The 27,858-nt window shown below is 37.7% G+C and overlaps 1 protein-coding gene across 2 annotated transcripts; it reads right to left on the bottom strand.

Moving 5' to 3' along the window:
• Window positions 1-81: 81 nt before the first annotated feature.
• On the bottom strand, window positions 82-27,425 carry LOC123710693 (probable cytochrome P450 304a1). Of its 2 annotated transcripts, none has more exons than XM_045662790.1 (10): window positions 27,089-27,313; window positions 25,945-26,193; window positions 17,210-17,382; window positions 7,125-7,397; window positions 4,804-4,921; window positions 4,193-4,373; window positions 3,178-3,295; window positions 2,456-2,597; window positions 641-862; window positions 82-120 (listed from the first exon to the last, which is right to left on the bottom strand). In XM_045662790.1, exons 1-9 carry the CDS (start codon window positions 27,180-27,182, stop codon window positions 675-677), a joined length of 1,536 nt encoding a protein of 511 aa, XP_045518746.1. In that variant the 5' UTR covers window positions 27,183-27,313; the 3' UTR covers window positions 82-120; window positions 641-674. The 2 variants fall into 2 exon arrangements, with proteins under 2 accessions (XP_045518746.1, XP_045518737.1); XM_045662781.1 differs by lacking the exon at window positions 82-120 and adding an exon at window positions 27,414-27,425 and having other exon boundaries at window positions 415-862; window positions 27,089-27,183.
• Between the last annotated feature and the right edge of the window lie 433 nt (window positions 27,426-27,858).

Here is a 27,858-nt window from a genome sequence, read left to right as displayed (position 1 = left end):
TTTAAAATTAGGACAAGGCCAACATGTGGCTGCAGTAATGAAGAACAAACAGTGGAACATGTGTTTTCACACTGCCTACAGGCCTACAGGACATGTTAGTAAAGCGTGCCTGGAACGGTTCTGCGAAAAAAATATTCAATATTTAAAGGAGGCAAACAAAACCGAAACCGGGGTCTCGCGCGAAATTGCGCCCCGGCTCGCCCATGAAGATTGTAAATAAAAATATCACCGATGCAGCCGCGGCGCATTTCGCGACGCGTAGCCTGACATTCGTGAACTAGTAAAATTAAATAAATGTATCTTGTTTTTATTTTTGGAAAAAATGTGGTATAAAAAGTCCCTGGACAATATGGCAGGGGAGTAGAGTGTTATAAATTAATAAAAAAAACCATTAAAGTTGTTAGCCAGCTTCAAACAAAGTGTTTCATTAAATATATATCAGATTTTGCTATCGCTTCTAATTATTAACAAATACTTACAACAACCGCCACCGAACTTAATTCAAGCCATCGTAAAATACGTATGCTCGTCTGTACTTCAGAAACATGATCTTAACTACTTTCTATTACTATTTTAGATAATTTCAAATAATATTTTTAATTATTACTTAAACAAAGTCATGATAGAATCTTACTCGTACATTTGCTTTTATTAAATAGCTGCAAATTTGCAGTTTAACCTATTCTTGGCGTAACCCGAACCCAGAACTCTGGAATCGTGGTTATAATACCCTGTATCCTCTTCGCGGGTTGGGTTAAAGGCTTGCCGTCAGCTGTGGACACCTGGAAAGCTTGCATAAAGGCCGCGAATATCAGAAACATGCTGTGACGAGCGTAGGTCTCTCCAGCACAAAGTCTGCGTCCTGTAATTGATATTTATGAGAGACATCTGAAGAGATTTGGGCAGGCAGTAGACTCACGTTTTATATCGAAAAAAATTAAGGCTACGTGAGGCACATGTCGTTAAATTTTACCCTAGTCCCAAGTCCAAAAATAAATTTAGATTTAGACGGAGCGTGAACAATAAATCACAATGTAATCAAATTACATCAAAAACGTTAAGATTTTTTTTGAACTTTATTTGAACATTTTATCGTGTCCATTTTCGAATATTGTTTCGGAATCTTTATTTATTTAATGGACCTAAAAATATAAAATTCGATAAAATAAACATGACTGGGTCAATGCTCCTATATTTAAATGACGATATAAATACATCCTCCATCAATATTTTATGCAAATTCAAAACAAATGATGGTAATATTATTTTGTTACGTTTTATATAGTCTAGTTTCTAGTCAGCAGTTTCGGCCCTGAGTCTGTGTGTTGCGTGCGTGCTCTACTGAATTTTACCATATATGAAAACATATACAGATGTTCGAGATTGTAACGCGAACTTTCTTTCATCCCCGGACGGCATAATATTATCTTTGAGACATCAGGTTGATAGTATCAGGCTTAGACTTGATCTTAGGTTTTTGTTTCGTTTCTTAATTCTTTCTTACAGGCAGGTAGGTGATCATTCTTATAAGCCTGACACGCCGTTGACTTTTTGGGTCTAAGGTTTCCTCACAATCTTTATATTCACCCTAAGCCCGCGTCTTAAAATGCGCATGTCGAGAGATCTCTATTCCAATACTGCGGCCTTGGCTATTTATTTTTAACCTATTATTATAGTAAATATTTATGATTTAATATTAACCTTCATTAAGTCAGACATACATTAACATTTATGACATCGATTTTATACCCTTCTGTGTTTATAGCGACAATATTGAACTATTATTTCTAGAACTCCTACGACAAGTATATAAGAATACTAAAAAACTATCTATAGTATTATTCGGTTTCCGAGTGTATTTTGTCATTCTGGTATTTCTACTTCTGGATCCAAATAAAAAAAGAGCTACTCAAGACCTCGTTTTCTACTTTAGACTTCGTTTACTCCAAATAAAGGAAGATGTCCGAGCTAATTACTATTCAATGTTTACTTAGACTATTCTTATCAATGGCTCCAGTTATGAGTCATTACGTGTCATGTCTGCAATGTGGTTCATAATTGCTTAACCTGTTTATTCTACATAGATATGTTTGTTAGAATGAATAGTGTATTGTATGTATTTATCTCGTGGCACTAACAATACCTATTGGTCTCATTTACACGTATCAATCTAAGAAATATTTTAGAAATTAAAAACGGAAATTTAAAAAACGTAGTAAGCGAGAAATATAACCATTTAATACGTTTTTTAATGTAATAGGAGGCAGACGGGCAGGACGCTAGGATACCTATGGACACATTGCCAGAAGGCTCGCAATTGCGTTGCCGGCTTTTTAGTATAAGTACTATGATTTATTAGTGTATATGCAATCAATAGCAAATCAGTCTCTTACCTGAAACATACTTGATATAAATAAGTACCTCTAATAATATGTTAAATAATTTAAAAAAATACCAGCTCCAAAAGGCAAGGACTTGTCCAGGTTAACTTGAAGCTTTCCATCAACAATGAACCGCTCAGGCCTGAAGTTTTGCGGATCACCCCAGATCTTCTCATCCATATGGAGAGTTACTAGATTCACTGCCACCGAGGTGCCCTGCATATTATCTCCTTTAATTTTTATTAATATTTTCCCCTGATTCTTTTTAATATTTTTTTTCACAACAGGTTTTGTGCCTAGAGATGACCTAACATGTGTATTATGCCTTTTTACGTCATACATTATTATTCAAATCTAATCCACAACAATTGTTTTGCCTAAATCATACTTGCTACCCCCTGATTTACACACGGTATCGATGAATTTAGAATGACTTTTTTAAATTTGTTTACGAATACAACGCTCTTAAGAGGCTGGATTTGGAACACTGCAATATATTCGTTACGTTTCGAAGACAAACACACAAGTTTAGTGTTGTGTTTCTATTACCTGCAGGGAAGACAATGACCTCGGGAGCGTTGATGTCATCAATGATATGACTGGCATGGTTTTGAATAAGAAATGCATTTAATACACGATCCGATTTGTATAAGGAAACAAACATGCATGGGTCCTCGTACCATTGCCCGAAGTAACGGAGTTCAAGGTCACACAGTCACATTGTTTTGTTTAGGTTTCTTTGTCAGAATAATCTTATTAATAATAATATAGGTACTTACTTTGTATATAATCTTACCTCAGGAATATTGTAACCTCCAAGTGTTGTGTCCTTCATCGCGCGATGAGGTACGCCTAACGGCACAAGTGTCTCGAATCTTAACATCTCACGAATGCAAGCCTCTGTGAACGGCAAACTGAAAGTTTTATAATAAGTATAAAGTTTATTTTAACCGATACTTAACGGTTTTTATGTAATATTAATCAAGTCAAAATATGGAGTTGTCATGGACCTCGAAATAATAAGGGTTCGATGTTGGACGCGGGAAGCATTGGGTAGATTGCGAAGGCGAAGTGTACCAGAGGCTAAAGTCCACAAGGTGCTGTGTAGGCAATGATGAAGGTGATGATCTATATAGATAAATAAAGGAATACTTTTCAAAAGCGAAAGTATTTTCGTGCTTTTATCAAACTTCAAATAACCCTGCTCGCTGTTCAAATTATTTCAGAATTTAGTAGCAGTAACAATTGAGACAACTAGCCGTGTTGGCTTAGTGGCTTTAGCGACTCTGATCTCTGAGGTCGCAGGATTCCGATAAAAAAGTTTTTTTGCTTCTGCAATGGACTTTTTTCGTATGTGAGACATGGCTCATGACATGACTTGCAAATGTCTAAAAGGGCATGCATGATAATGAATTTTGTTGCAAATATTATTGATTTTAATAGGCTTAAACAAGGCCATATTATCAACATTTAATTAGATAAAGTATAACCTCGAAGATATTCATGATTTGAAATTATTAATGAAGTATTAATAGATAAACTATGTTGTTAGATACACTTGCCAAATAATTAAAAGAGAAACACATAATTTTGTGCATGATAATCGCATTACGAAATGTGTCTGACCTCTAAAACTATGTTAAAACATTGGTGCATTTATATATTATTATTCCGAAAATATTTCTCGTAAAATATACGAGCTCTGTACTCAGTCTCACAGTAAACCTCTCCACGCCACGACCCAACTTTCCGCTGACCGAAACGCCTTAATTTGTCGTATCAATATGAATGATAACATTTTCTCTACTAACTTCTGTCTATCATCCAAAGTAGGCATTCGATCTCTCCCCACCACAGTGTCAAGTTCTTCGTGAATCTTATCTTGGATTTCCGGTTGAAGTAGCATCCTCTCCAGCAGCAACGTAAGCGTCATTTCCGTCGCACTCGCAGTAGGGAATGTGTAGTCTGTGCAAATTAATTGCAGTTGCTCGGCTAAAATTACAGGAGGTTTAAATTATTGGAGTGTAACTCTAAGATTTTGGCCCCATAAGAAATAAAATATTCTTTAATAAGTAAGGTAAAGTTTTAGTTTTGTTTATATTGTTTTTAGTTTAATTTTTATATTAAAAATTTTCTATTGTATTAGTCCATTAAGTTACTGTAAAAATGGGAAATAAATAAATTTTGTAAAGTCCAGAAAACAGTTTGACGATAACAAACAAAATATTGATTAATTTGCGTGTTTACGCACATAACCTGATAAAAGTTTGAACAAATTTCAAAATTAAAAACCTTCAAACCTTTTGACTGACTACATTTTAAGAGTAGGTAAGTATTATTATTTGTTAAAAGTTAGTTGTGGCTAAGCTAGGAAGTAATAAATGCAATGTTTTTAAAGAAATAAAATAGCTTGCTTCATTACCTGAGTATGTAGTACGCTGATTTTCGTCAGTTTCCTGTTTCATTTTCTTTATATAAGCATCAAAAAAGTGGCGTTCGTGGTTGTCTTCATACGTTTCTATAGCCTCTTTTATAAGCTCCTGAAAGGGCGGTTTTATTTGAACAAAAGTCAAAAGAGTTATAATTAGTAGTGATCAGGAAAGTAACCACTACACAACTGCGCCAATTCTTAGGCATACTGCGCGATTGGAGAACGCGACTTTTTTGTATGGAATTCCTAAGTAGGTAGTTCTCTCAAATGTCCGCTGATGTGACATCTGTGTGACAAAGACAGTTAAAATATATTCAGTTTACAAAATACTACATATTTGGAATCAAGAATTTAATACGTTCGAGACACAAACGCAGTTAAAGAAACTCAAAATACAATATCTCGATCTTCAAGAAAAATGGGGGCAGAACATCGCAGTATCTCATCACGAGTGTGAATATACCTGTGCGTGTTGTGCTTCCAAAAGTGTTGGCATAAATACAAAACAAAAAGAAGATAAGTTAGCATATGCCGAAGTTTGTAATAATATCAAAAAAGGGTAGCCGACCGCTACCCACACACATCTCAGTAAAAAAGAGGCCAAGAAACCGGCGTTAATGAGCAAAGTGGCTGGCGATTTGACAGTTGACAATCAAACTACGACAATAGCAAGTCAGTATTGTATTTGGTTTACATAGCTTTTACACATTGAAAGAAAACAATTTTTGTAACTGGATTATAGCTATTCGTATTATTATAAACTGATAATTATTTACATAATTTTAAATTATTTTTTTTCTGACACGTGATACTTTTGACATTCAACACGTTTTGTGTTCAGTCACCGTGACCACGCACGCTGTAAAGCACGCGAAACGTTGGAAAAGATTTAAATTTAAAATTATGTAAATAATTATATGTTTATAACAACACAAATAGCTTTAATCCGGTTGAAAATTTGTTTTCTTTCAGCAAGTCAGTTTCCAGTGCTTCGCAAACGGTACCCTATGATCTTGAGATCTTGAAGAAACCTTGAGGAAGTGGTAGAAATGTGGCATCATTAGAAATACGTAATTTCCGTAGTGGACATTTACAAGAAAGCATACGCAAGAATGGGATTTGTGCTTCGAAGGGCAACAACGTTCACTAATATTAAAGCCATCTCAGGCTACATCGCTCTGGTTAGAAGTATGTTGTAGTGTAACTCGTCTATTTGGGCTCTGCAAGAAGCTAAATATTGCCTTCCATTGGAGCTCATACAGAATAAATTTGCACGATAACTTTATAACATACTGTATGGCATCTATCCCTACTATCCTTTAATGTACCGAAAATTATTTGTCTTAGGAATTTTTTGGACACTTTGGACACTCACATTGCCAGAAGGCTCGCAAGTGCGTTGCTGGCCTTTCAAGAATTGGTACGCTCTTTTCTTGAAGGACCCTAAGTCAAATTGGTTCGGAAATACTTCAGTGGGCAGCTGGTTCCACATAGTGGTGGTGCGTGGCAAAAATGCTTTAGAAAACGCTCAGTTGTGGAACTACGGACGTCGAGGTGATACGGATGGTATTTTGTATTTTGCCTTGACGTCCGATAATGAAACTCAGCTGCGGGTATTAGACCGAACAACTCTTCTGAACACTCCCCATGGTAAATGCGGTAGAAGATGCAGAGGGACCCAACATCTCTACGCAACGCCAAGGGATCAAGCCGCACGGAAAGTGATTGGTCGTCGACGATTCGAACCGCTCTTCGTTGAATACGGTCTAGTGGAAGGAGCTGGTACTGGGGAGCTCCCGCCCAGAGGTGAGAACAGTATTCCATGTGGGGCCGAATTTGCGGTGGTACAATTGTGGTGGATGGTGTGGTACAATTAATTGGAAACCAGACGGGACTTACAGTTGGACTACCACGTACTGAGAGTAGTAGTACTGATGGGTGTAGTTGTAGCAACCCAAGTATACTACCCAAGTAACTAGGTTCTTTGTACCTCTGTCTTTCTTTCACAGTAGCGATATTGTGTAAATTATGTGTTTAATTGTACATATTTTATTATATTTTAATTATTTAATGTTTCTCGTCATTATCGTATTGGCATAGTCTGTAAGGATAATGTATGTATTTCTAAATAACTTTAGATTAAACTTTCAGGGGAATAAAAAAACTACTTCGACGTCGAAGCCTCAGAAGCCAGGAAGCCTGTTAATATACATCTATAATTATATACTTATAAAGAGTACTTATATATGTATAAATTCTTTAACCATTAGCAGGAATATCGTTCGTCTATAATATATATATACGTTTCTTACTCCGTAGAAGTCGGCTATGTCTTTTGTTCCGTTAGTCAAATCATTATAGCCACTGATGTTTGGAAAGACATTTTTAATCCAGGGCGTTATTGCCAGCGCTCCACCCAGATCATTTATGCTTCTCTGGAACTTTAAAGCGGACTTTCCCAAACCCCATATCCGTGCATATTCTTTACGGGCAAAGGTCTTTTGAGCAAATACTTGTAACAATCCATTCACGAACGGAACGTCGAAGAAGTGAGGTAGGTATATGAGATCTCCGTTGACGAATTTCTGAAACGTGAAACGAAACTGTTAAAAACAGAAACTTAGTAGTCTATTTTTTATTGTTTTACATACGTTTAAAGTCCTACAAAACTTTGTATAAGCAATACTACGTATAGACACACACACACTTTTGATATAAAATCTACAAGCAATGCCCCGCGGTTTTACTCGAATAGATACCGATCTCAAGGTAGTAAAGTCTACTATTTTTTTTTTATAAAATAGGGGGCAAACGGGCAGGAGGCTCACCTGATGTTAAGTGATACCGCCGCCCATGGACACTCTCAATGCCAGAGGGCTCGCGAGTGCGTTGCCGGCCTTAAAAGTCGGACTACTACTAAGTCGGACTATAGACATATTTTTGACATCATAAAATATTATATTATTTTACTTAGTTTTCTTAGTCTTTAATAATATCTTTTCATATTATTAGATACACTCATAATCTAATCAATATACAGTTTTTACTTCACAACGAATATAAATCTAATACATTTTTAAAACATCATTTTTGTAGATACGTTACGTTCGATAATAGTGAAAAAAAAATTTTTTTTCGATCATCAATAGTTTTTGGATTGGACCGTATTGTAATATAGCCTAAATCAGTCAGTGAAGATGCATCTATCTAATGGTGAAAGAATTTTGTAATCGGCCCACTAGTTTTTGTGTGAAAACATTACAAACATACATACAAAACAATATTAGTATAGATATATAATAATAAGAATGAAAATTTATTCGGTTATAACTCTCATGTACAACAAAAACCTTGTTTATATTAATTTATTTTTCAGTTATGCCATAAAGGAAATTATTAACTTATTTGTGGAGGCCCCACGAGAACTTTGTGGATTCTCATAATCCCCTGCAACTAATATATAAAAATAGTAATAAGAAAATTAAATAAGGTACTATGTTTTATGTAATAAAAAGAATATGTTATTCATACTCATTACTGTATACATAATCAATTACAATAAATAATTCATCGAAAGTTCAATATGCTATATTTTACCGTACTGTACCGAAATAGACGTACGTTAATGGCTAGCTTTGTAATTTCATTTGCGTTTATTATAACTAAAGTGATTTGAAATATACTTTACGACCTCTTATACCTATTTTAATATCTGCTAGTTCTCAAAACATGGACTGTCGATTGGACTCCGGTGTGAAATGACGAAGATTTTTTATTTATTACGATTAAACAGCTATCCTGTCCAGAACTATTGATTCCTTGTTGGTTTTGGTCGAAAATCGCGCACGTACCACTTTGAACAAATATTAATTTAGAATTTCCAACAGTGAGGTGAGAGAGTGACAATCTTTAGGGTCTCAGGTACCTTAATCAACTTTTTTGGTTTTTTTTTTCAAAATTATTTTGTGGAGTTTTTGTCGGTGACAGCTTCTTTGCGGCATCCACTGCGTGCATCGTCCTCTGTGCTCATGGGGTGTCGTTTAAACTTAGCAAACCAATTCTCAACGGTTGGTTTTCCCGGTGCAGAGTCCGAGAGAGAATAATATTAGGTCCTTACATATGAAATTGGAACTTTAATCACGATGTTCTCCTCTTTGGTAAGGAATTCCAAATTCAAATTTGTACAGCTATTTACTCATGTATTTGTGTTTCGATGACCGTCATTCATTTGTTTTTTTCCTCTGTTTTTTTCTGTTTGCGTCACTCATTTTACAAAATGGAAAACTTAAAGTATCGCATTATTTACGAGTATGAGTTCCGCCGTGGCACTAGTGCTACGGAAACGACTCGAAGGGTGAATGATGTGTATGGCGGTCATGTTGCAAAAGAAAACACAGTTCGTTTTCGTTCTGGAAATTTCGACCTGCAGAACAAGCCCCGTGGACGGACCCAAGTTGATAATGAAGTATTGAAGGCTATGGTGGAAGCGGATCCATTGCAAACCACGTCCGAGTTAGCTGCAGACTGCGGTGTTAGTGATAAAACTGTTAATTCACTTGAAGCAAATTGGGAAGATAAAAAGTTTGAAATGTGGGTACCTCACGAATTGACTGAAGCAAACCGGCAAACGCGCGTCGACTGCTGCGTTACATTACTGAACCGGCACAATAATGAAGGTATTTTAAACCGAATCATTACCTGTGATGAAAAATGGATTCTTTACGATAATCGGAAGCGCTCAGCGCAATGGTTGGATCCTGGCCAGCCAGCCAATTTTTTTTTCGTCAGGAAATGCTTTAACGCATATCTCTACGGTATTTTACACCAGCAGGGATTATGTGGGACTCAGACTTAATAAACCCTACCCACTAAAACCTGACGGATGACTTCAGCTCGCCAAAGGGCGACGGCAGGTAACAGCTGAGCCCTATCCTTACCCCCGCCCAACGCGAATGCCACAATGCCACATGACTCCTCTCACACACAAATCTTCCAAATCTTAACTTAGGGCAGACGTGCGAAAACACGGCGTCGCTGCCCCGGTCGTCGTTTCCTTACTGGCGGAGCATCTGAATCATTTTCACGCTGATGCTCCGTATTCTCTTTCTGACTCATGACGGCCTCACAAAAAGCCTTGAAGGCATTCCAAGGACCGTCATTGTCAGCTTCCACCATTCTTTGAATAATTAGTGGAAGCGACAGATTGCCATCAATGCTATCAGCAAGCACCGAGCGAAAGTAGTCCCAAGCCGGACACTCCTCCACTGTATGCCTCACCGTATCATCTATACAGTCACAATGATGACAGGCGGGTGTCGCCTCTCTTCCAACGATTCGATACAGATAACTTCCGAAGCATCCATGGCCAGAGAGAACCTGCACGAGCCGATAGGAAAGCGATCCCCACCTTCGGTCCACCCAGTGTTTCAAAAAGGGACGAATAAGATCGAGGGTATGTAAACCAAACCGACATTCACTTAACTCTTCCCTCCATTCTTGCAAAATTAGGCGGCGATACTCCTCCTTCCACACCTTGACTACCTCCAGAGGTGGGTCAAAACCACCACTCCTGGCTTCAGCTTTTCTCCAAAAAATGTCTCCCAAAGCCAGAGCTTCCAAGTGCCAAAGTGGAGTGGCGGCTATGACACATACTGCATCACAGGATACTACGGTATGCCCTCGCAATTCTAATGGCAACTTTACGCTGTGACCGCCTCAGTATACCTTTGTTGTAAAATGTCAACTTATCCGCCCATATCGGACAACCATAAAGAGCTTTCGCACGTACTACACCAGCATAAAGAAGCCTACAGCCCTCGCCTGGCCCACCGATATTTGGCATTATACGACCCAAAGCCATTGCAGTTGACTCAAGCTTGGGTGCCAGGGCTACAAAATGAGCTTTGAAAGTCCAACGGGCATCGAGAACCAACCCGAGGTATTTCAAAGTCGACTTTACTGCCATATGAACGCCATCTACAATTATTTCAGCGCCTCTAGGTGGAGACCTCCTAGCAAAACAAATGACTTCAGATTTTTGTAAAGCCACTCGAAGACCAAGTCGCCTTATACGAGTCACTACTTGTTCTACTCCAGCAGCAGCTAACAAACTCGCCTCTTGATAATTACATCCCTTGGCCGTCACAAGGGTATCGTCAGCATAACATATTAAGCCTACTCCTGGCATCAGACTACCTCGAAGGACTGCATCAAATCCAATGTTCCACAAAAGGGGCCCAAGAATCGACCCTTGGGGAACTCCACATCGAACCTGATAACATCTCCAACCTTCCCGACTTGGATATATGATCGATCGTTCAGAGAGATAAGCTCCTACTACATGTCGTAAGTAAACAGGCACACCATGATAAAAGAGACCGTCCATAATCGCTCTCCAGGGAATAGTATTGAATGCATTCGCAATATCTAGCGAAACCGCCAATACAACCCCACCCCGAGGCGCGAGACAATTATTCGCTCAAACAGTTTTCCCACCTCAGGAAGTAAAACAATAGGTCGATACGCCGAAGGTGAATCTACCGGTTTCTTGAACTTCCTAAGAAGAAGCAATTGACCGACTTTCCAGCTACTAGGGAATATGCCGTTCCTCAAAAGATCAGAAAGGAGATCTCGAAATCTGTTAAACCATAGATATACCATTATTAAGAGATTGCGCCACAACCGTTCCATGCAATCCATCAGGACCAGGAGCGGTTCTTTTGTTTTGAATTTTAAAAATACCTGCCCCTAACTCACCCTCTGACACCTCAGGAATATCCTCTGAACGATCAAAGTCGACATTAATAAAAGGAATAGAATCACAAGGAAACAGCCATGTAACAACCATCTCAAGAAACGTTGGCTCCATTGTGGATGTTAGCGGCGGCCTCCAGGGACGGAGTTTACTCATGACAATATTATATGGTCGCCCCCACATATCACGATCCAAGGAGTTCAGGAGCTCCTTCCATGCCCTATCCTTTGCTTCAGCTATTTCCATCCGAAGAGCCCTTTTTACTGCTTGATAAGAAGAATATAAACTTGACTCTTCGTCCTGATCACGGTAACTGAGATGCCTTCTTCTAAAACGCGTGTACCGGTGACGTGCCTTAACACACTCCGCTCGTAGTTGGGCTAGTTCGGATGACCACCAATAGACGCTTTGCTTAGGTGAGATGGGACCGATCCGGGGCATAGCAACGTCACTGATACGAGTGAGTGAGTTCCTAAACCATTCCACCTCAGAATCAATTGTAATATTTGAAGGTTTGGGATTCCAAGCTTCTACTAACGATACCTCGAAAAGCGCATCTTTGTCTAGATTTTTTCGGGACCATCTAGGACCTATCTCAGATGGAGCAGAACCCGGAATACTTACAGAAGAATCATTGATGTCAAAGCGAATGTACTTGTGGTCTGATAAAGTTTCAACATCTGACAACACCCTCCATCTATAAACATAACTTGCAAGTGCAGGACTTGAAAAAGTAACGTCCACAATAGAGCCACCATTCACACGTACGCAAGTCTGAACATTACCGCGATTCAGAGACACCAAATTTTGAGCAGCTAGCCAATCCAACAAAGCGTCACCACGTTCATCAGTTACTGGAGACCCCCACACTGTAGATTTAGCATTGAAGTCTCCAGCGACAATAAGATCGAGCGGTCGACACCATGAAATAAGACAGCCCAGTTCGGACAAAAACGTTTCAAATTAAGCAAGCGTTTTATTAGGGGAAAAATAAGCACCGACAGCTGCAATTCTTCCAATTTTTAAAGCAACACAACCTCTACCCTGCATTGTTGAATCAACTGACAGCAAGTTGACATCATTTATAAAAATCGCAACAAGACCATCACGGTCCCCGACCCAGTTGTTTTTATCTGGAACCATGTATGGTTCTGAAACCATCCCTATATAAACGATCCACTGTGTCAAACTCTGAATTAAAAGGTCTTGTGGAAGTGGCACAGTGGTTCAGCTTAGATTGAATAAAACGTAAATCCATACTAACTTATTACAATTTCTTGGGTCTCCATTATGTCACTGCACAAAGATGGTTCTCTATGGTGGTTGAATAACACGAAGGTTTCAGTAGGCAATTTTTGACTGGGAGCAGTACAAGCTTTCCCCCCCAGTCGATGATCCGCTGTTTTACCTGCCGCAATACACAGAGGACATTGCGGTTTGGATGAACAAACAGACGCACGATGACCTGGCTGGCCACACCGGTAACAAGATTTACTACGGTCTATTTCCGCCGTACAACGAGCTGCAAAATGACCAGCTTGCAAACAGCGGAAGCACCTTAGTTCTCAATGTTGCAGCACCGTCACCCTAGCTGAAGACCAGCCTACAAGCAGACGACCTTCAGACAGTTTCTTTGCAGCTTCCACCGGGCATTTCACCCACACCGCAAAGAGACCCGTCTTATCTTGACGAACTTCACCAACTCTAACATGATCGGATGAGCACTCCCCTTTCTTATACACAGCGTATTTTACTTCGTCAGCAGTAACAGAATCGTCTAAGCTTGATACTCTTACTTCAACAGATTTAACAGGTCTCGACACAAGGATACCCTTCGTACCATAGCACTCCCTTATTTTTTTAGCCAGAACATCTGCTTTCTCCACCTTCACCAGTGACTTGTATAATTAATGGCAGCACCAGTTGCGGCACGTCTAAATCTAACTGCTTCAATTCCCAACTCCTCTAGCCTAATCTGTCCTTTCGCTTCTTTAATAGCCTCCGCATATGTTACGCCTTTTTTCAGAATTTCCGCCGGAACAGTTACAACAACAGCAGCTGTACGAGGCGTACGCAGTCTTGGCTTTTTAACTGGTGCCTGAAAACCTGTTACTATTAGTTGAGCTAACACAGCACCCGACCTTTCCCTTTTCTTTTTTTTCTTTTCTTTCCTTTCCCAACAATCAACCAATGCTCTTTAGAAAGGTTGGAAGCCAATTGCAGAGGCGAGGGCTGAGCAATAGCAGATACCTTTTCAATGGCCATTATTTCATCTCCTGCAATTCTTTTATTTTTCTTCTTTTTTGAAATAGAGGATGGTACTTGGGGCAAATCAGTAGATGCTGCTTGCACCAAGCCTCTGCTATTCACCTGCCTATTATTCTGGGATTGATCTGGCTCAAATCTAGGCGGCCTAACGATCTTGCATCGGTCCGCAGCTAGAGAAGGCCTTAATACAGGTGCAGGATTAAGCCTAGGCTCAAGACTCTCAATCCGCGCATTTAATCTATCCCCGATACGGCGCATCAGATTCGCCTCAAATTCCTTGAGGAGAGAAGGAGTAAGCAATGCCTCCTTTGAATTAACTCCAATATGTTTCCGAAGATCCGTCATATCCTGCTGGAGTATCTCAATTTGCTTTTTAAGGCGCTCGTTGTCTACACGCAGAGATCGAGTTTCCTCAGAAACTGAACGTTGAGCAAGTACCCCAATATCCTTCCGGACATGCGGATGGCATTTTTTGCCATATGGACCCATTGTCCTTTGATATTGGACGATTTTGTGGCAACCTTTTCAACAACTCCCAGGCTAGCCTCAATCCTCTTTACTAAATCCAATGACATATCCTCGCCCTGTTCCGACACCAAGACAGAAGATAAAGGGCATCGTGTTTCTCGAGCTTGAATTTCCAATGCTAAAAGCTCTTCTTCCTCTCGAGCCTTTTTCTCAGCTCTTGATTCTTTTAACTTGGCAGACTTGTTAGTAGCAACCGAATCCACATTCTCGCCCTTAGTGGATGGCCGACCTCTGCCTTTACGCCACGTTATCTTTGAAGACGCCTCTCTTGCGATATCTGAATCGGTGTCAGCGACTTCTCTGAAACGCTTCCGGGAGCTCCAAAACCGCGATGAACCTGTAAAAGACTCCCTTGCTACAACACCTGAGTATGTGGAAGAATCCGACATCTCAGGGCACTCCAACATAATATCACCGGGGGGCGCTGGCAAAACAAAATGATCGCCCGCCATTGCCACTCCAGCTTCCTGCTCAGCCGCATCACACGGCATCTCCACAGTTTTTTAGATTATTTCTTGTTGTCATTTCATAAATTATTTTTCCATGGGGGAAAAACATAGTCCACCCAGCCAAATCCTGCCCCAAGCGAACATTAACCCCAAAAAGTTACTTGTAAGCGTTTGGTGGACTAGTGCCGGTATTGTTCATTGCAATTTTCTCAAATCTGGCCAGACTATTACGGCTGATGTCTATTGTCAGCAATAAAGCAGCAGACCTAATATAAAGTGGAGACTGGAACATAGATATTTTAAGAAATAATAAGTTCCCGCGAATTTATCTCTATTATTCAAAATAATAATTAACAAAATCATGTAAAGCGATAGCGAAACACGAAAAAACTCCTGCTTAGGCTTAATATCAAGCAACGTAAATGACACACAGTCGGCTCTCCACTACTTGACACTTTCAGACCATGAGACATCACAATCGCTGTCTTTTACACTCGAAGAAAACGAAAATTACTGGTTTATATAAAGATGACAAGTTAATAGAGAAAACACTAATACATTTATTTGGAGTCTATCAAGCCTCACCTTCTGAGACATATCACAACAAATGAAGAATTCGACAACTTCCATGACACTATAAAATTATTTAACAATTTTCGTTTTCGAATCTTAATAATATAAATACCTTGGTTTGAAACCTATCAAAAACTGTTGTACAAGAAAAGATCCTTATACCTAAAATCATTTAAACAAGCACAGTAAAAATCTAAATAAATCTGCATATAATAAAAACTCATCTATTTAAAAAATATACATAAATCCCAACAGCTTACTAATGCAGAACACATAATTTGCGCAAAAAACAAAACTAGAGCATCTTGCAAAAGTAATTAAAACAAATACACTTGACATTATTCTTTTTCAGACGTAGAAGCAAATAATATCGATAATAAAACATATCAATCACCAAATTAAATATACAACTTATTGAAGTGAAACTACTTTATAGGCGTTGGAAAAAAATTACCGTCACATCTTTCGTTTACGCGTCAAGTTTCCTACTACCACGGTTGGTTCGAAGAGATTCGTAGATCATTTATCGAAAAATAAGGTCATAAAGAAGTTTCATTTCTTACGAGTTTACACTAGTACACACACACATTTTTACTGTATGAGTATTTTACCTCACTGCCTACTAAAATAAAACAAACAATGTGCCAGAAGCCAAGCTCACCTTAAATTATAAAAGTATTTTTTTTATTTTCTTACATTAATAAAACTTAGAAACGAAAACAATTCAAGAAATGTATTAGAGAAATTTGAGGAGCAAACTATTTTGTTAGTTGCGTATCTTTGTTTAAGAAGCTCAAAATGACTTGGGGAGAAATTAGCTGTGCAATCAAGGTTTGTAATAATATACTGAAAACATTAAAAGATCTTCCGTTTTTTAAATCTACTTAATGGTAGTAGGTAGTGTACATATTGAAAAAAAAAATTATTCTATAAATTATCATTTTCACGAAACATTATAATTAATATTACACAATTTGATAACGTCATAATATAATTGAATAATGTGATATTTTTCCACTGCCAATAATAAAAGAATTCACTAATTGATATGACACATAGCGTAAAATGTAAAATTCCTTTTAACACAAATTTGCACGCCATTATGTGTGGCAGAATATGCGAAGTTACGATTGTACCACCATAACAGTTTTGTACCGTATTCTTGCAATAAATTATTATTATTATTCAGACACAAAATTCCTTGTAATCCCTTTTTTTATAAAAAAAAAGTTCCTTCACTCAAAATACTATATCACACTAACGAATAGTACGACAGTTGTGAAATGTCTTTTGTAGGTTAGAGCTAACTAAAAATCATATTAATTTAATACTTGTAGCGCCAGTTATGTCAGCCTACGAACTCAGCCCACCTATTATATATTATATAGTGGTTTATATTGTTAATGGACAGCTCGGAACAGTGTTAGCCTTGAAACGAATTCCGGATGTAAACAATAGGGTGCATGGATACCAACAAAACTCAAATCGACGCGTGTCAGGCAGTAAGCGTACTTCCAAGAAAATTGTAATGTCCTCTTTCAATCGAAGCAATTTACCCAATAATTACCCACAGTCACGTAACAAAAAATAATTTAATTAAAACCCCGCCGCTTTATACCAATCAACAAAGTTAATACTCTCGATTTGCATCTTAATCTTGCATTATTAAGAGCGTGCTGTGCGAATATCGAAGTAGTAAACCCCAATCTTGGGCATAACATAAAATTTATAGTGCCGGAAGTTCCTAAATGGCTTTGGTAAAAATAAATGGTTATAAAATAAAGCTTTAATTAAGGTTTTATTTTCCTTAAATGTGCACTATTACCTTTTCTTCATCAGTCGTAGTTCCATTCAGTACCATTTCTATCATCTCCTTGGTGTCATGAATAATGGTATCTTCAAGAGCTTTACATCGGCGCCCGAAGCCCCAATCACGCATGTAACGGAGTGAGAATCTTCTCTGTGTATGCCAGAAGAAGCCATCAGTGAAGAAGATACCTGGAAATAATTGCTTTTCACAATTTAATTTAAGATTAACTACCACATGATTCATAAATGACTCACTGTCGTTGCCCACGATTGCTGAGAAGCACGGAATTATATCAATAATGTAATGAATTCGCATTTACTATTTTATTGATACATATTATGAAGTAATAAATAACTACACAAAATAGGCACAAATTTTGGATATTTAAAATTTGAACATGATTTTTTTATATAGAACGGGGAAAACGGGCAGGAGGCTCACCTGATGTTAAGTGATACCGCCGCCCATGATACTCTTAATGCGAGAGGGCTCGCAAGTGCGTTGACAATCTTTAAGAATTGGTATGCTCTTTTCTTGAAGGACCCTAATTTGAATTTCGGAAATATTCCAGTGGGCAGCTAGCTCCACATCGCGGTGGTGCGCGACAGAAACTGCCTTAAAAAACGCTCAGTCGTGGAACGGAGGACGTCGAGGTGATGCGGGTGGAATTTCGTATTCTGCCGCGACGTTCGATGATGAAACTCAGCTGCAGGTATTAATCTAAAAAAACTGCTCTGAACACTCTCCATGGTAAATACGTTAGAAGATGCAGAGTGACCCCACAACTCTACGCATGTCTATCAAGGAATAGTTTAACATGATTTTCTGGGATGAGTGAAATGCGCTATTGTTTCGGATTATTATTTTGACAATATAAACTACTTGTCTATTGACAATGACTGCGCAATGCGTTATTACAGAAGAGAGCGCCTGGCTAATTTCATTATTATGTATGCAAGCGTAAAATTTATACAAAGAAAAGAAGTTCTTATTCCCATTGGTATTATTAGACTTGAAGTTAGTCATTGCATCTTATATTATATTATATAAAGTGTGACTAACAATTTTAAGAAGCCTCATTAATCAGCATCCGTTTTACTTAGCAAAATTTATATGGTCGTTGTTCGATTGCTAAGTATAATAATGCAGGCATAATATAAGTTATGCAATAAGAGCTTAATTGAAAACTAAATAATATTTTTTTTCCTCTTGTTATGGCTTTTATTTATGCCAACTGGGCACAAGGTACTTCGCCAGTGTCGTGTAGATGGAGAAGACACGAAGGAGATTGATCGGTAAAAAAAATAATTAAGCTAATTTTGAATATGTATAAAAAAATAGTTGAAATTGGATTGTTAGTTTTGAGACAGCACAGACAACACAAATATGAGTAAAAGCATTATTAAATACTGTTTACTATTTATGAAGAATTTTTATATATTACACTTTAATTCTATTGCTTTCTATATATTTACATAAAAATCTACAATATGGACTAAACACAAACATTAACAAACATTTAACACTTAAAGGACGGGGGACTTTAGGGGGAAGAATGTCATAAAGAGGATAAGTTAGTTTGGGACAATTAAATAGTATGTGAGATACAGTGCCTTCATCCAAGACACACTCACACATAGAGTGATCCCTAATCCGGAGCTTGGCTAGATGAACAGGGGTGCAAGCATGTCCAAGACGCAGACGCGAGATTGTAGATGTAATCCAGCGATTTGCATTTTGATAATAACAAAACCAGGGTTGTCTTGGTATGTTTGGTTGGATGGAAGCATAAAACTTACCCTTAACCGATTTGGAGTCATTCCAAAATGTCTTCCACGTTCTGTCCAGATATATCTTTGCAAGAGAACAAAGATCCTGAGCTGAATTTTTAAAATGATCTAGAGAACCTGACTCAACAGCTGCTTTGGCACATGAATCAGCAGTCTCGTTTCCTGGGATACCTGAGTGGCTAGGAATCCAAACTAGTATGATAGACAATCCTTTTTGATTACAAGAGAGCAGAGTCTCTCTGATTTTTAGTATAATAGAAAAACATGATTTGCTACGAAATGGGTTCTCTTTAATGGACATTAAACAACTTAAAGAGTCTGTCAAAATAGCTGTCTGTTGTATGTTATGAGAGTGTGCAAATAGGATTGCTTCCAATAGAGCTGTGGCCTCTCCTGTGAACACTGAAAACTCGGGAGGACATTTAAATTTCAGGATAATTCTATACCGAGGAACCCAACAGGCAGCACCAACACAGCCATCTGGAGACAGCTTTGATGCGTCAGTGTAAATAAGAAGATGATTTGACCAATTTTGATTAATATAGCTTTGTAATTTGATGTTGGTATCTGGGGCTCCTTTGATCAGACCAAGGTCTGTGATGATGGGAGGTTTCTATACCAGGGCTTTATAAGGAGTAGAATATAGGGGATTTGTTGGAAAAGATATCATGGGGTTAGGGAGGCTGGTGTACTTTAGATAACTATCGAGCAGATAGGAAGAGGAGTTGCGGGTGCAAGGAGCATGTGATAGTCGGGTTAATCGATGCCAAAGAGGGTGGGATGATATCTATAACATCTTGCTAACAAAGCGGTCACATAAATACTGCCAGCGGATGTGTAGAGGAGGATCAACACACTCAACCTGCAAAGCATTAGTAGGGGAGGATTTCATTGCACCTAGAATGATTCTTAGGCACCTATACTGAATTTTGTTTAATTTTCCAGCAGCTGATTTGTTAAAGAGATCCAGAACAAACATACAGTAATCCATATGACTACGTACTAAGGCATTATACAATAACTTTAAAGAATAGGGGTGAGCACCCCACCAAACCCCCGCTACTGCTCTTAGTACGTTAATACCTTTTTCACATTTTTTTATTATGTGTTCAGAGTGGGCAATTCCGTTCAGCCGATTGTCTAAATAAATACCTAAAAATTTTACTTTATCTGTCAGGTTGATTGCTTGATTTTCAAATGAAATGAGTAGAGTAGGAATGTATCTCTTCCTTGTAAAAACCACTGCCTGAGATTTGCCAGCTGACAGGGACAAGCCGTGGTCAGACAACCACTGGCCTAGATAATGCAAAGCAGAATTGATACGACAGGATACTTCCCCTATACTGCCTGAGCTGTTATAGAGGCCAATATCATCAGCATATTGTAAGATATTACAAAAACTGGTGACAGACAGTTCGAGGTCGTGGGTATAAATGCTATAGAGAAGAGGGCTGAGAACTGAGCCTTGATGGAGACCTTTCCAGACTAGTCTGGGGGGAAGAGAGGTATTCTGATGCTTTATCAGAATAGATCTGCAAAATAGCAGATTACATATGAGATGAACCATCCTCGAAGGTACACTCAGCTTAAGCATTTTCTGCCTGAGCGCCGGAAGTAGGACATTGTCATATGCAGAAGCAATATCAAGAAACACACCCACAAGGTACTCTCTTTTTGTAAAGGCTAGGCGAATGTCTGTTGTCAGTATACTGAGGCTGTCTGTGGTACTCAAACCCCTCCGGAACCCAAATTGGGAGGAGGGGAGAATATTTCTACTTTCCATTAACCATTCCAGTCGGTTTTTAAGAAGGTGTTCTGTTACTTTAGCTAAAGTAGATGACAAAGCTATGGGTCGATATGAATTTGAATCTGAAGGGATTTTTCAGTAGGGGCTTTTTGAGATGTCCAAGATGCCGGTATAATACCAGTTTCAAATTTTTTGTTTATTATTTTAAGTTAGTAAAGTTTAGCTTTGTCATTTAGTCTAGCCAGGAAGGAATATGGAACGCCATCTTCCCCTGGAGTCGAATCTTTGAGACCATGAAGAGCGATTTGAAGCTCAGAGAAAGAAAAGGGAGCATCCATTTCATGGGAAGCTGGGTCTGGCATAGAACTCAGAAATGAGTCCACATAGGAAACGAAAGGTGGAGCAAATTTGTCTGCAAAGTTGTTAATCCAGTCAGAAGGGTTATTTGAAGAAGCATCAACATGGTTCAGGGAACGACGGAATCTCCTCACATTTGACCACACAATAGTGGATGGAGAGCGAGGGTTAAGGGATGCACAAAATTGTATCCAACAAGATCTTTTTTTTTTCGATACTAACCTTTTAATTTTAGCATCAAGCCTCTGATAATTATTAAAGTTCTCCTGAGACATACAAGCTGAGTAAGATTTCTCTGCAGCCCTGCTCTTACCAAACAAATCGCTGCATTCATCATCCCACCAGGGAGAGGAAAGCAGCAGATTTTTAGGAGAGTGCTTTTTGGGGATCTGATAATCGGCCGAAGATTTGAGAGAATTTAAAAATAGATCATAGCAAGACAAGACATTTTCTTCACGTTCCAAATCCGGCAGAGAGTCTACCATACAATCAACGGATTGGGCATACTCTTTCCAGTTTGCTTTTTTGAGTTTATATTTCAAAAGGGGGTTGTGGTAAGAGAGGGGGAAAGGATTTGTTGTTTAATGTAATAAGTATGGGAAAATGATCACTGCCATAGGTGGACTCAAGGGCGTTCCAAGTTAGTTGCGAGGCCAGGTTAGGGGAGCAGAGGGTGAGATCCACTGCAGATTTGGGATTCTGATTAGGGTATACCCTGCGAGTTGGGGAGCCATCATTGAGGATACAGAGATTGACAACGTCGAGTAAGTCAATCAGCAGTGGAGCAAACCTATCACTAGCGTGGCATCCCCACATAGTGTAATGGGTATTAAAGTCACCCATGGCTATGATAGGGCTGGGAAGGGATGATAAAATTGATTGTATCTCGGGAAGAAGAGAAGGGTGAGGAATATACAAAGATACAAAAGAAATATCTAAGGTACGAACAGCAACAGCATTAATTTGTTCGCTATGGGTAGGAAGAGGAATTTGGGAGAAAGGGAGGGAATGCCGTACAAAGACAGCACTGCCCGCATACCCATCATTCCTGTCATCCCTCAGACAGGAGAAACCAGGTACCCGAAATCGGTAACCAGGTCTCAGCCATGTCTCCGAGATGGCAACAATTGTGGGTTTATGGAGGTTTATGAGGGAGATCAATTCGTGTTTTCTTGAACGTAAGCTTTTACTATTCCATTGAATTAGGGTTATTGGGTCCGTTTTGTAATAATTTAAAGAGTTGGGATAGGTTTTTGGCAACGTTGGGCGGTAGGGGAATTTCGCTACATGGGGCGACAATACTGAGAAGGAATTCAGAAATAAATTCTAACATTTTGCCCTGAGAGGGAAGGGTGTCACCATTATTGTTGAGAGCACAACCATTTGGGAGAGATGAGGAGCACTCACCAACAATAGTCTGGTGAGCTATTCTATCGTACCCCTTTGCTAGAGAAGCTTGGGGACGAGAGGAGCGATAGATTGTTTGGCGATAGGAAGTTTTGGTAGGAGTTTGGGCTGTTTGAGGAGATCTTAGAGAATAGACAGGAGGGGTAAACATTTCTTTTGTTATCTCAGCATATGAACGTCGGACAGGTGGAAACTGATTTGCTGCTTCAATGTATGAGATATTGTTCTGGGACATCACCATTTTTATGGATTGCTGTCGAGTAAATTCTGGACAGCCCTTGTCAGAAGCAAAATGTTTAGCTGAGCAATGTAGACATGTGGATGTTTCTAAGGTGACTTCGCACGTATCACCTGTATAGGGCTGAGCACACCTGTAACATCTGGGCTTAGATCGGCAGACCGATTTGATATGACCAAAATGGCAGCAGTTCAGGCACTGTATGGTTGGAAGTTTGTAGGTTTCGACAGGGAGGGAAGTGTGGTAAGAGTAAATCTTAGAAGGGAGCATTTGTCCCCTGAAGGTAAGGACAACAGATTGGGTAGGCACCCAGGTGGTGACACCCTCAGTAACTGATTTTCGGTTCAGTCGCCTTGACTTTAACACCTCACCACATCCAGGAGGAAGCTCTAATGAATCAACGAGTTCGTCCATTGACCAGTCCACCGGTACACCTTTGACCAACCCCATTCTGGTTATGTTATAAGAAGGGATAATAGTTTTAAACTTGCACATAGCGAGAATCGGGTTAGCCAGAAAGTTGTTGGCAGCTTCAGCAGAAGAGAACTCAACGGTAATTTTATTACGGCCTACATTTTTTACACCACCGTGTATGACAGAACTAATTTTGTGCTTATGCATAAACTGACCGAATGTAATAGCACGTAACGAGGCTCCAGAAGTTGGGTCCTCTACTTCCCGGGAAACTTGGACAATGAATGGACCTTTATCATCATTAGAGTACGATCGAGGGCCATCGGAAAAGGAGGGGTGGACATATAGGTGTTGAACAGACGGGTTCGCCTGAGTGGGATCCGTAATTGTTTTTTTAAAGGAAGGCATATTTCTCTCCTCACCTTGTCGTTTGCGAGACGTAGAAAAGGTTCGGGGTCAGGATCCATTTTACTCAAACTGCAGCGACTATATAAGTTAAAAATTTTATATTTTACCAGCACCAATAGGGTTAGTTTTGTGAAGATAGAACAATAACAACTATTTTAGTTTTGGAAAATCACAGAAACACCGGAAAAAAAACTAAAATCTCACTGACACGTGCGTCAACCATCCCTATAAAAAGCTTATCTAAATAATATTGTTTTTGGTGGAGTCATTTTTGGTGCTGTCATTTTTGGTGCTGTCATTTTTGGTGCAATAATTGATGTAATAAGAGCTAATTTGTAAACTAAATATTGCCTATTAATAATAAAAGATAATAATTTTAAAAATCGGTTAACGATTTTATTTCAATTTTTCAAATATTAACTGTGAACAGTGAGCGTCGCGTCGAACGACCACAGGTTGAATGATACTTACATACATAAATGTTTAAAAAGTTAATGAAATGTTTGTTTTGCTGCGAATAAGTCTATTTTTGTTACTACGAGAATATTATCTGGAAGTCCAATGAAAAATGAAATCTACGACTATTAATTATATCATATCGTCGTGTTGCTAATGCGGCAAATGGCGGTTATTGACACTGAACTAAATTGATAACTGTTATTTACATTATTAACGCATTAAGCTTCTAAATAGATTGAAATGTTTTTTTATACGGAATAGATAAAATTGCGGAACGTTTGGAACGGTCTTTTTAGTTTTTTGAAGATTTTTCCAGGACGACTTGGCTACGGCGAGAAAAATTCGGTTTGTTCAAACCGAGTAGTGCACAAGAACTGTGCAATTATTCTTATAAATAATAAGTTTATTTATTATTATATTATGTACATATTCTCTAGCTTTGTTTAAACAATTATCATGTTATGAATTGCGTCTGTTGATGGACAGGCAGAAATCTAGTCGAGGTTAGAGAGGCGCGTCAAACGCCGAGATAAAAATGATTAAACATCGCCTAATTCTTAATGTAGAGCTATTGAATGTTGTTTATAGCCCACCTTTAACCCAAGATTTCGTGTTCTAAAAAAACTAAACATAGAAAGGAAAAAATATTAAATATTAACTAAGTAGGTAATACTTAATACGACTGTTGTGTGATGGTGTGAAAGTAAAGATTGTACGTGAAGGTGTGTATGTGGGATTTTCTCATGATGCAGGTTATTTAGTGCTATGTATATTCTTAATACTCAGGGGCTTTTTGGGCTGCAGTCTAGGGCCCCCAGTCACCACTGAAAACAATAGGCGAAAATTTACAAAAATTCCTACTTAAGTTTGGAATCCCTTCATCAATCAACCCATGAGCGATGCGATTCTATTGAACGAAACGGGGATTCCCCGTCGCTTGTTTTCGATCGGTGTACTTTTTTGGGTGTCTATTACGGGGGAATTCCCCGTAATAGTCCAGAGCCCCACAAATTCACTATCTGTCCATGTTAATACTTCTTACTTTTAAATCTTATTGATATGTATTAATTAATTGCATTAATAATTAAGGTCATCGATAGCTAGTACCGTGGTATACTATCTATTTAATAATTTATTTTTTTAGATTTTTGGATACACTTATGTCCTATGTGCATACAAAATTATTACAAAAGTATTGCTATTGTTGTTACAGAATACAGTTAGACAATTATACTTAATAGCAATATGCAGAAAACAAACAAACACCCGATTTTAAATTTTTTTCTTGAAATAAAATTTTAGTTTTGCAATTGAGTAAAAAGGTATTCATATATTTCATATATTAAGGTATCGACAATGGCAATATGTATACCTAAAAATATTTTATTAATTATGATTGAAGGTATATTGTGTAATATAACCTAATTATTTAATAATTGCAATTGTTTTATTCAGTAACAATCTCTCGTAAATACGACCGGAAATCGTTACCTGCAACATAGGGTTTCTAGTCACTAAAAGTCAATGCGTTATTACAGATGAGAGCGCCTGGCTAATTTCAGTTTCATGTACTCAAGCGTTAAATTTATACGGAGAAAAAAAAAGTTTTCATCCCCATTGGTTTTATTAAATGCTTAAAGGTTGTCGCTAGACATTATAACATAATATATAAAGTGTATCTGACTTTTGATAAATATGTACAGTTTATTAAAAATATAAGCAATTGAATAAAAGTGAATTTGAAGAAATGTACTCATCGACTTGAACATTGTTTTTCGATTGTAATAATATAGTCGTATAGTCGTTTCATATAATATGTTTTGCGATATAGCTTCAAGCCAATCAATATGATAATATAATATAATCGTTATAAACAAAATAATCTTTCTAAATAGTATTTTCGACAGTAACACGTCTTTTTGTAACTTACCTAATTTTTTCCAGAAACCTCTTGCTCTAGAGATGATTGTATCCAATCGTCCATCGAACTCTTCCCTAATGAGTACTTCTTTGATCAACGTAGAGTCATTGACCAGAACTTGAGGAATATACCCTAAATAGAGACCCACCAATTTCGTATTGTAATCTTTAGCTAATCGTATTGTGGCCAGAGCAAGGTTGTTGAAGGCTCTTGCGGCAATAATCCAATAGGCGCCGTAGATCGGCAGACTTGGAGGTCCTAAAATCATAAGACAAACAAGAAATCTTAGAAATAATCTATTTTAGTTTAAATGAACTCGCGTGCACTGAATCTTATCCCTGGTACTGCGATTTAATTTGATAATACAATTATGATTTGCAAATATGATTGAAAAGATACCAGCTGAGTAATTATTCACAATATTTTCAATTCCGGGCTGCTAATTCCAAAAGCGACGGTTTCAATCGCGACTTTGTACGATTTTTAAATAAATGAAAACGTTAGCAACAACCACAGAATCTATACGAGATATATTAACCTTTTAAGTTCTCATAAGGAAAATAAACAAAATTAACTTTTTCCGTAATCATTCTATAGACAGTTTTATTTAAATCAGTTCATTAAACATTGTAATGTCGTCTAATTATAACAAAGATGCCCTTATCTAAATAATCACAACACACTAATTAATAATGTATCATTTATATTATTGGATATACTTGACCGCTTAAGAAACTCTGTTTTTTTATAAAATTACTAATTATGAGAAATGTACTAAGTACTTGTAATATTTTCTAACAATCTTTGTAGTGAAATTTGAAAATATCGGTTATAAAATATACCTTAATAGCTATGGATATGAAACATTGAATTATTTTGTAATTATATCATAAATATGGTTAGTCAACGAATCTAATGAATTTACGGTTTGAAAAATGATTCATAGTATGTGTCCAGATCGCCTATAAAAGATCGCCAAACTAAAAATAATAATTGTTAATAATCGTCAAATTTATTCCACTTATAAATCATATAATACAATGTCTCTGTAAGAGAAAAATAACTGTAAAAATGGATTTTTTATTTATATAACAATTTATATTACATAAATATTTTTTTTTAAATTGAATAATTAAATTTAAAAATAACTTACCTGGTGGAAAATTCTCATGTCGTTTATAAGCTTTATTCCATAGACATATCATAGACAAAGCTAGCAGCGTCAGCAACACAAACAGTCCGATCATGCTTGAAGCGCAAATCAAAATAAGCTACATGAACATATTCATTACTTAAACTATTAATATATATGATATGACGAGTGAAACCAATTGTCTTCGACTCGAAATATTCGAGAAAATCATCATTATTCCAGATACTAAAATGTTAATAAATAATAAGGTGCAAGTAGTATTTTTGCTACTACATTCGTTCGAAATTTAGCTCAAACTCAACTCAACTCTCTTTACTCAACTCACCTCAGCTTTCGGGTGAGGTAAGTACGCAAGTGAATTCGATAATTGAAATCTACAGTCGAACAGACAGCGAAATCCAGTATCTATTAAAGTAATCAAAGGCATCGTTTAGTTATCTTCAATAATCTAATAAGCGAAGCAACACAGCAAATGTGTTGTTTATAGCTTTTAGTCTATAGTCAGTTTATAGTTTATAGTATGTAATTAGTTTATAGCTTTCATAGCAAGTGTAGAAAATACTTTTATTACTTTCGATCAATTTTAATAAACTGTAATTGGAATATTTATTAAATAGGTTTAGTAAAGTTAGTATGTTAATGAATGACTCTGTGTATGTTTTTTACCAGATCTTCGATATTCAAGGTCAAAATTCAATACGTTTTTCACGTAGGTAAAAGCAATACTTTACGCTTAGTCGCCACTATTTTAAACTTAACTTACTCCTGAC

Source organism: Pieris brassicae, chromosome 1, assembly GCF_905147105.1.
Source record: "Pieris brassicae chromosome 1, ilPieBrab1.1, whole genome shotgun sequence".
Taxonomy (NCBI): Eukaryota; Metazoa; Arthropoda; class Insecta; order Lepidoptera; family Pieridae; genus Pieris; species Pieris brassicae.
Note: the sequence above shows the minus strand (reverse complement) of the source record. Positions and strands in the feature narration are given on the sequence as shown.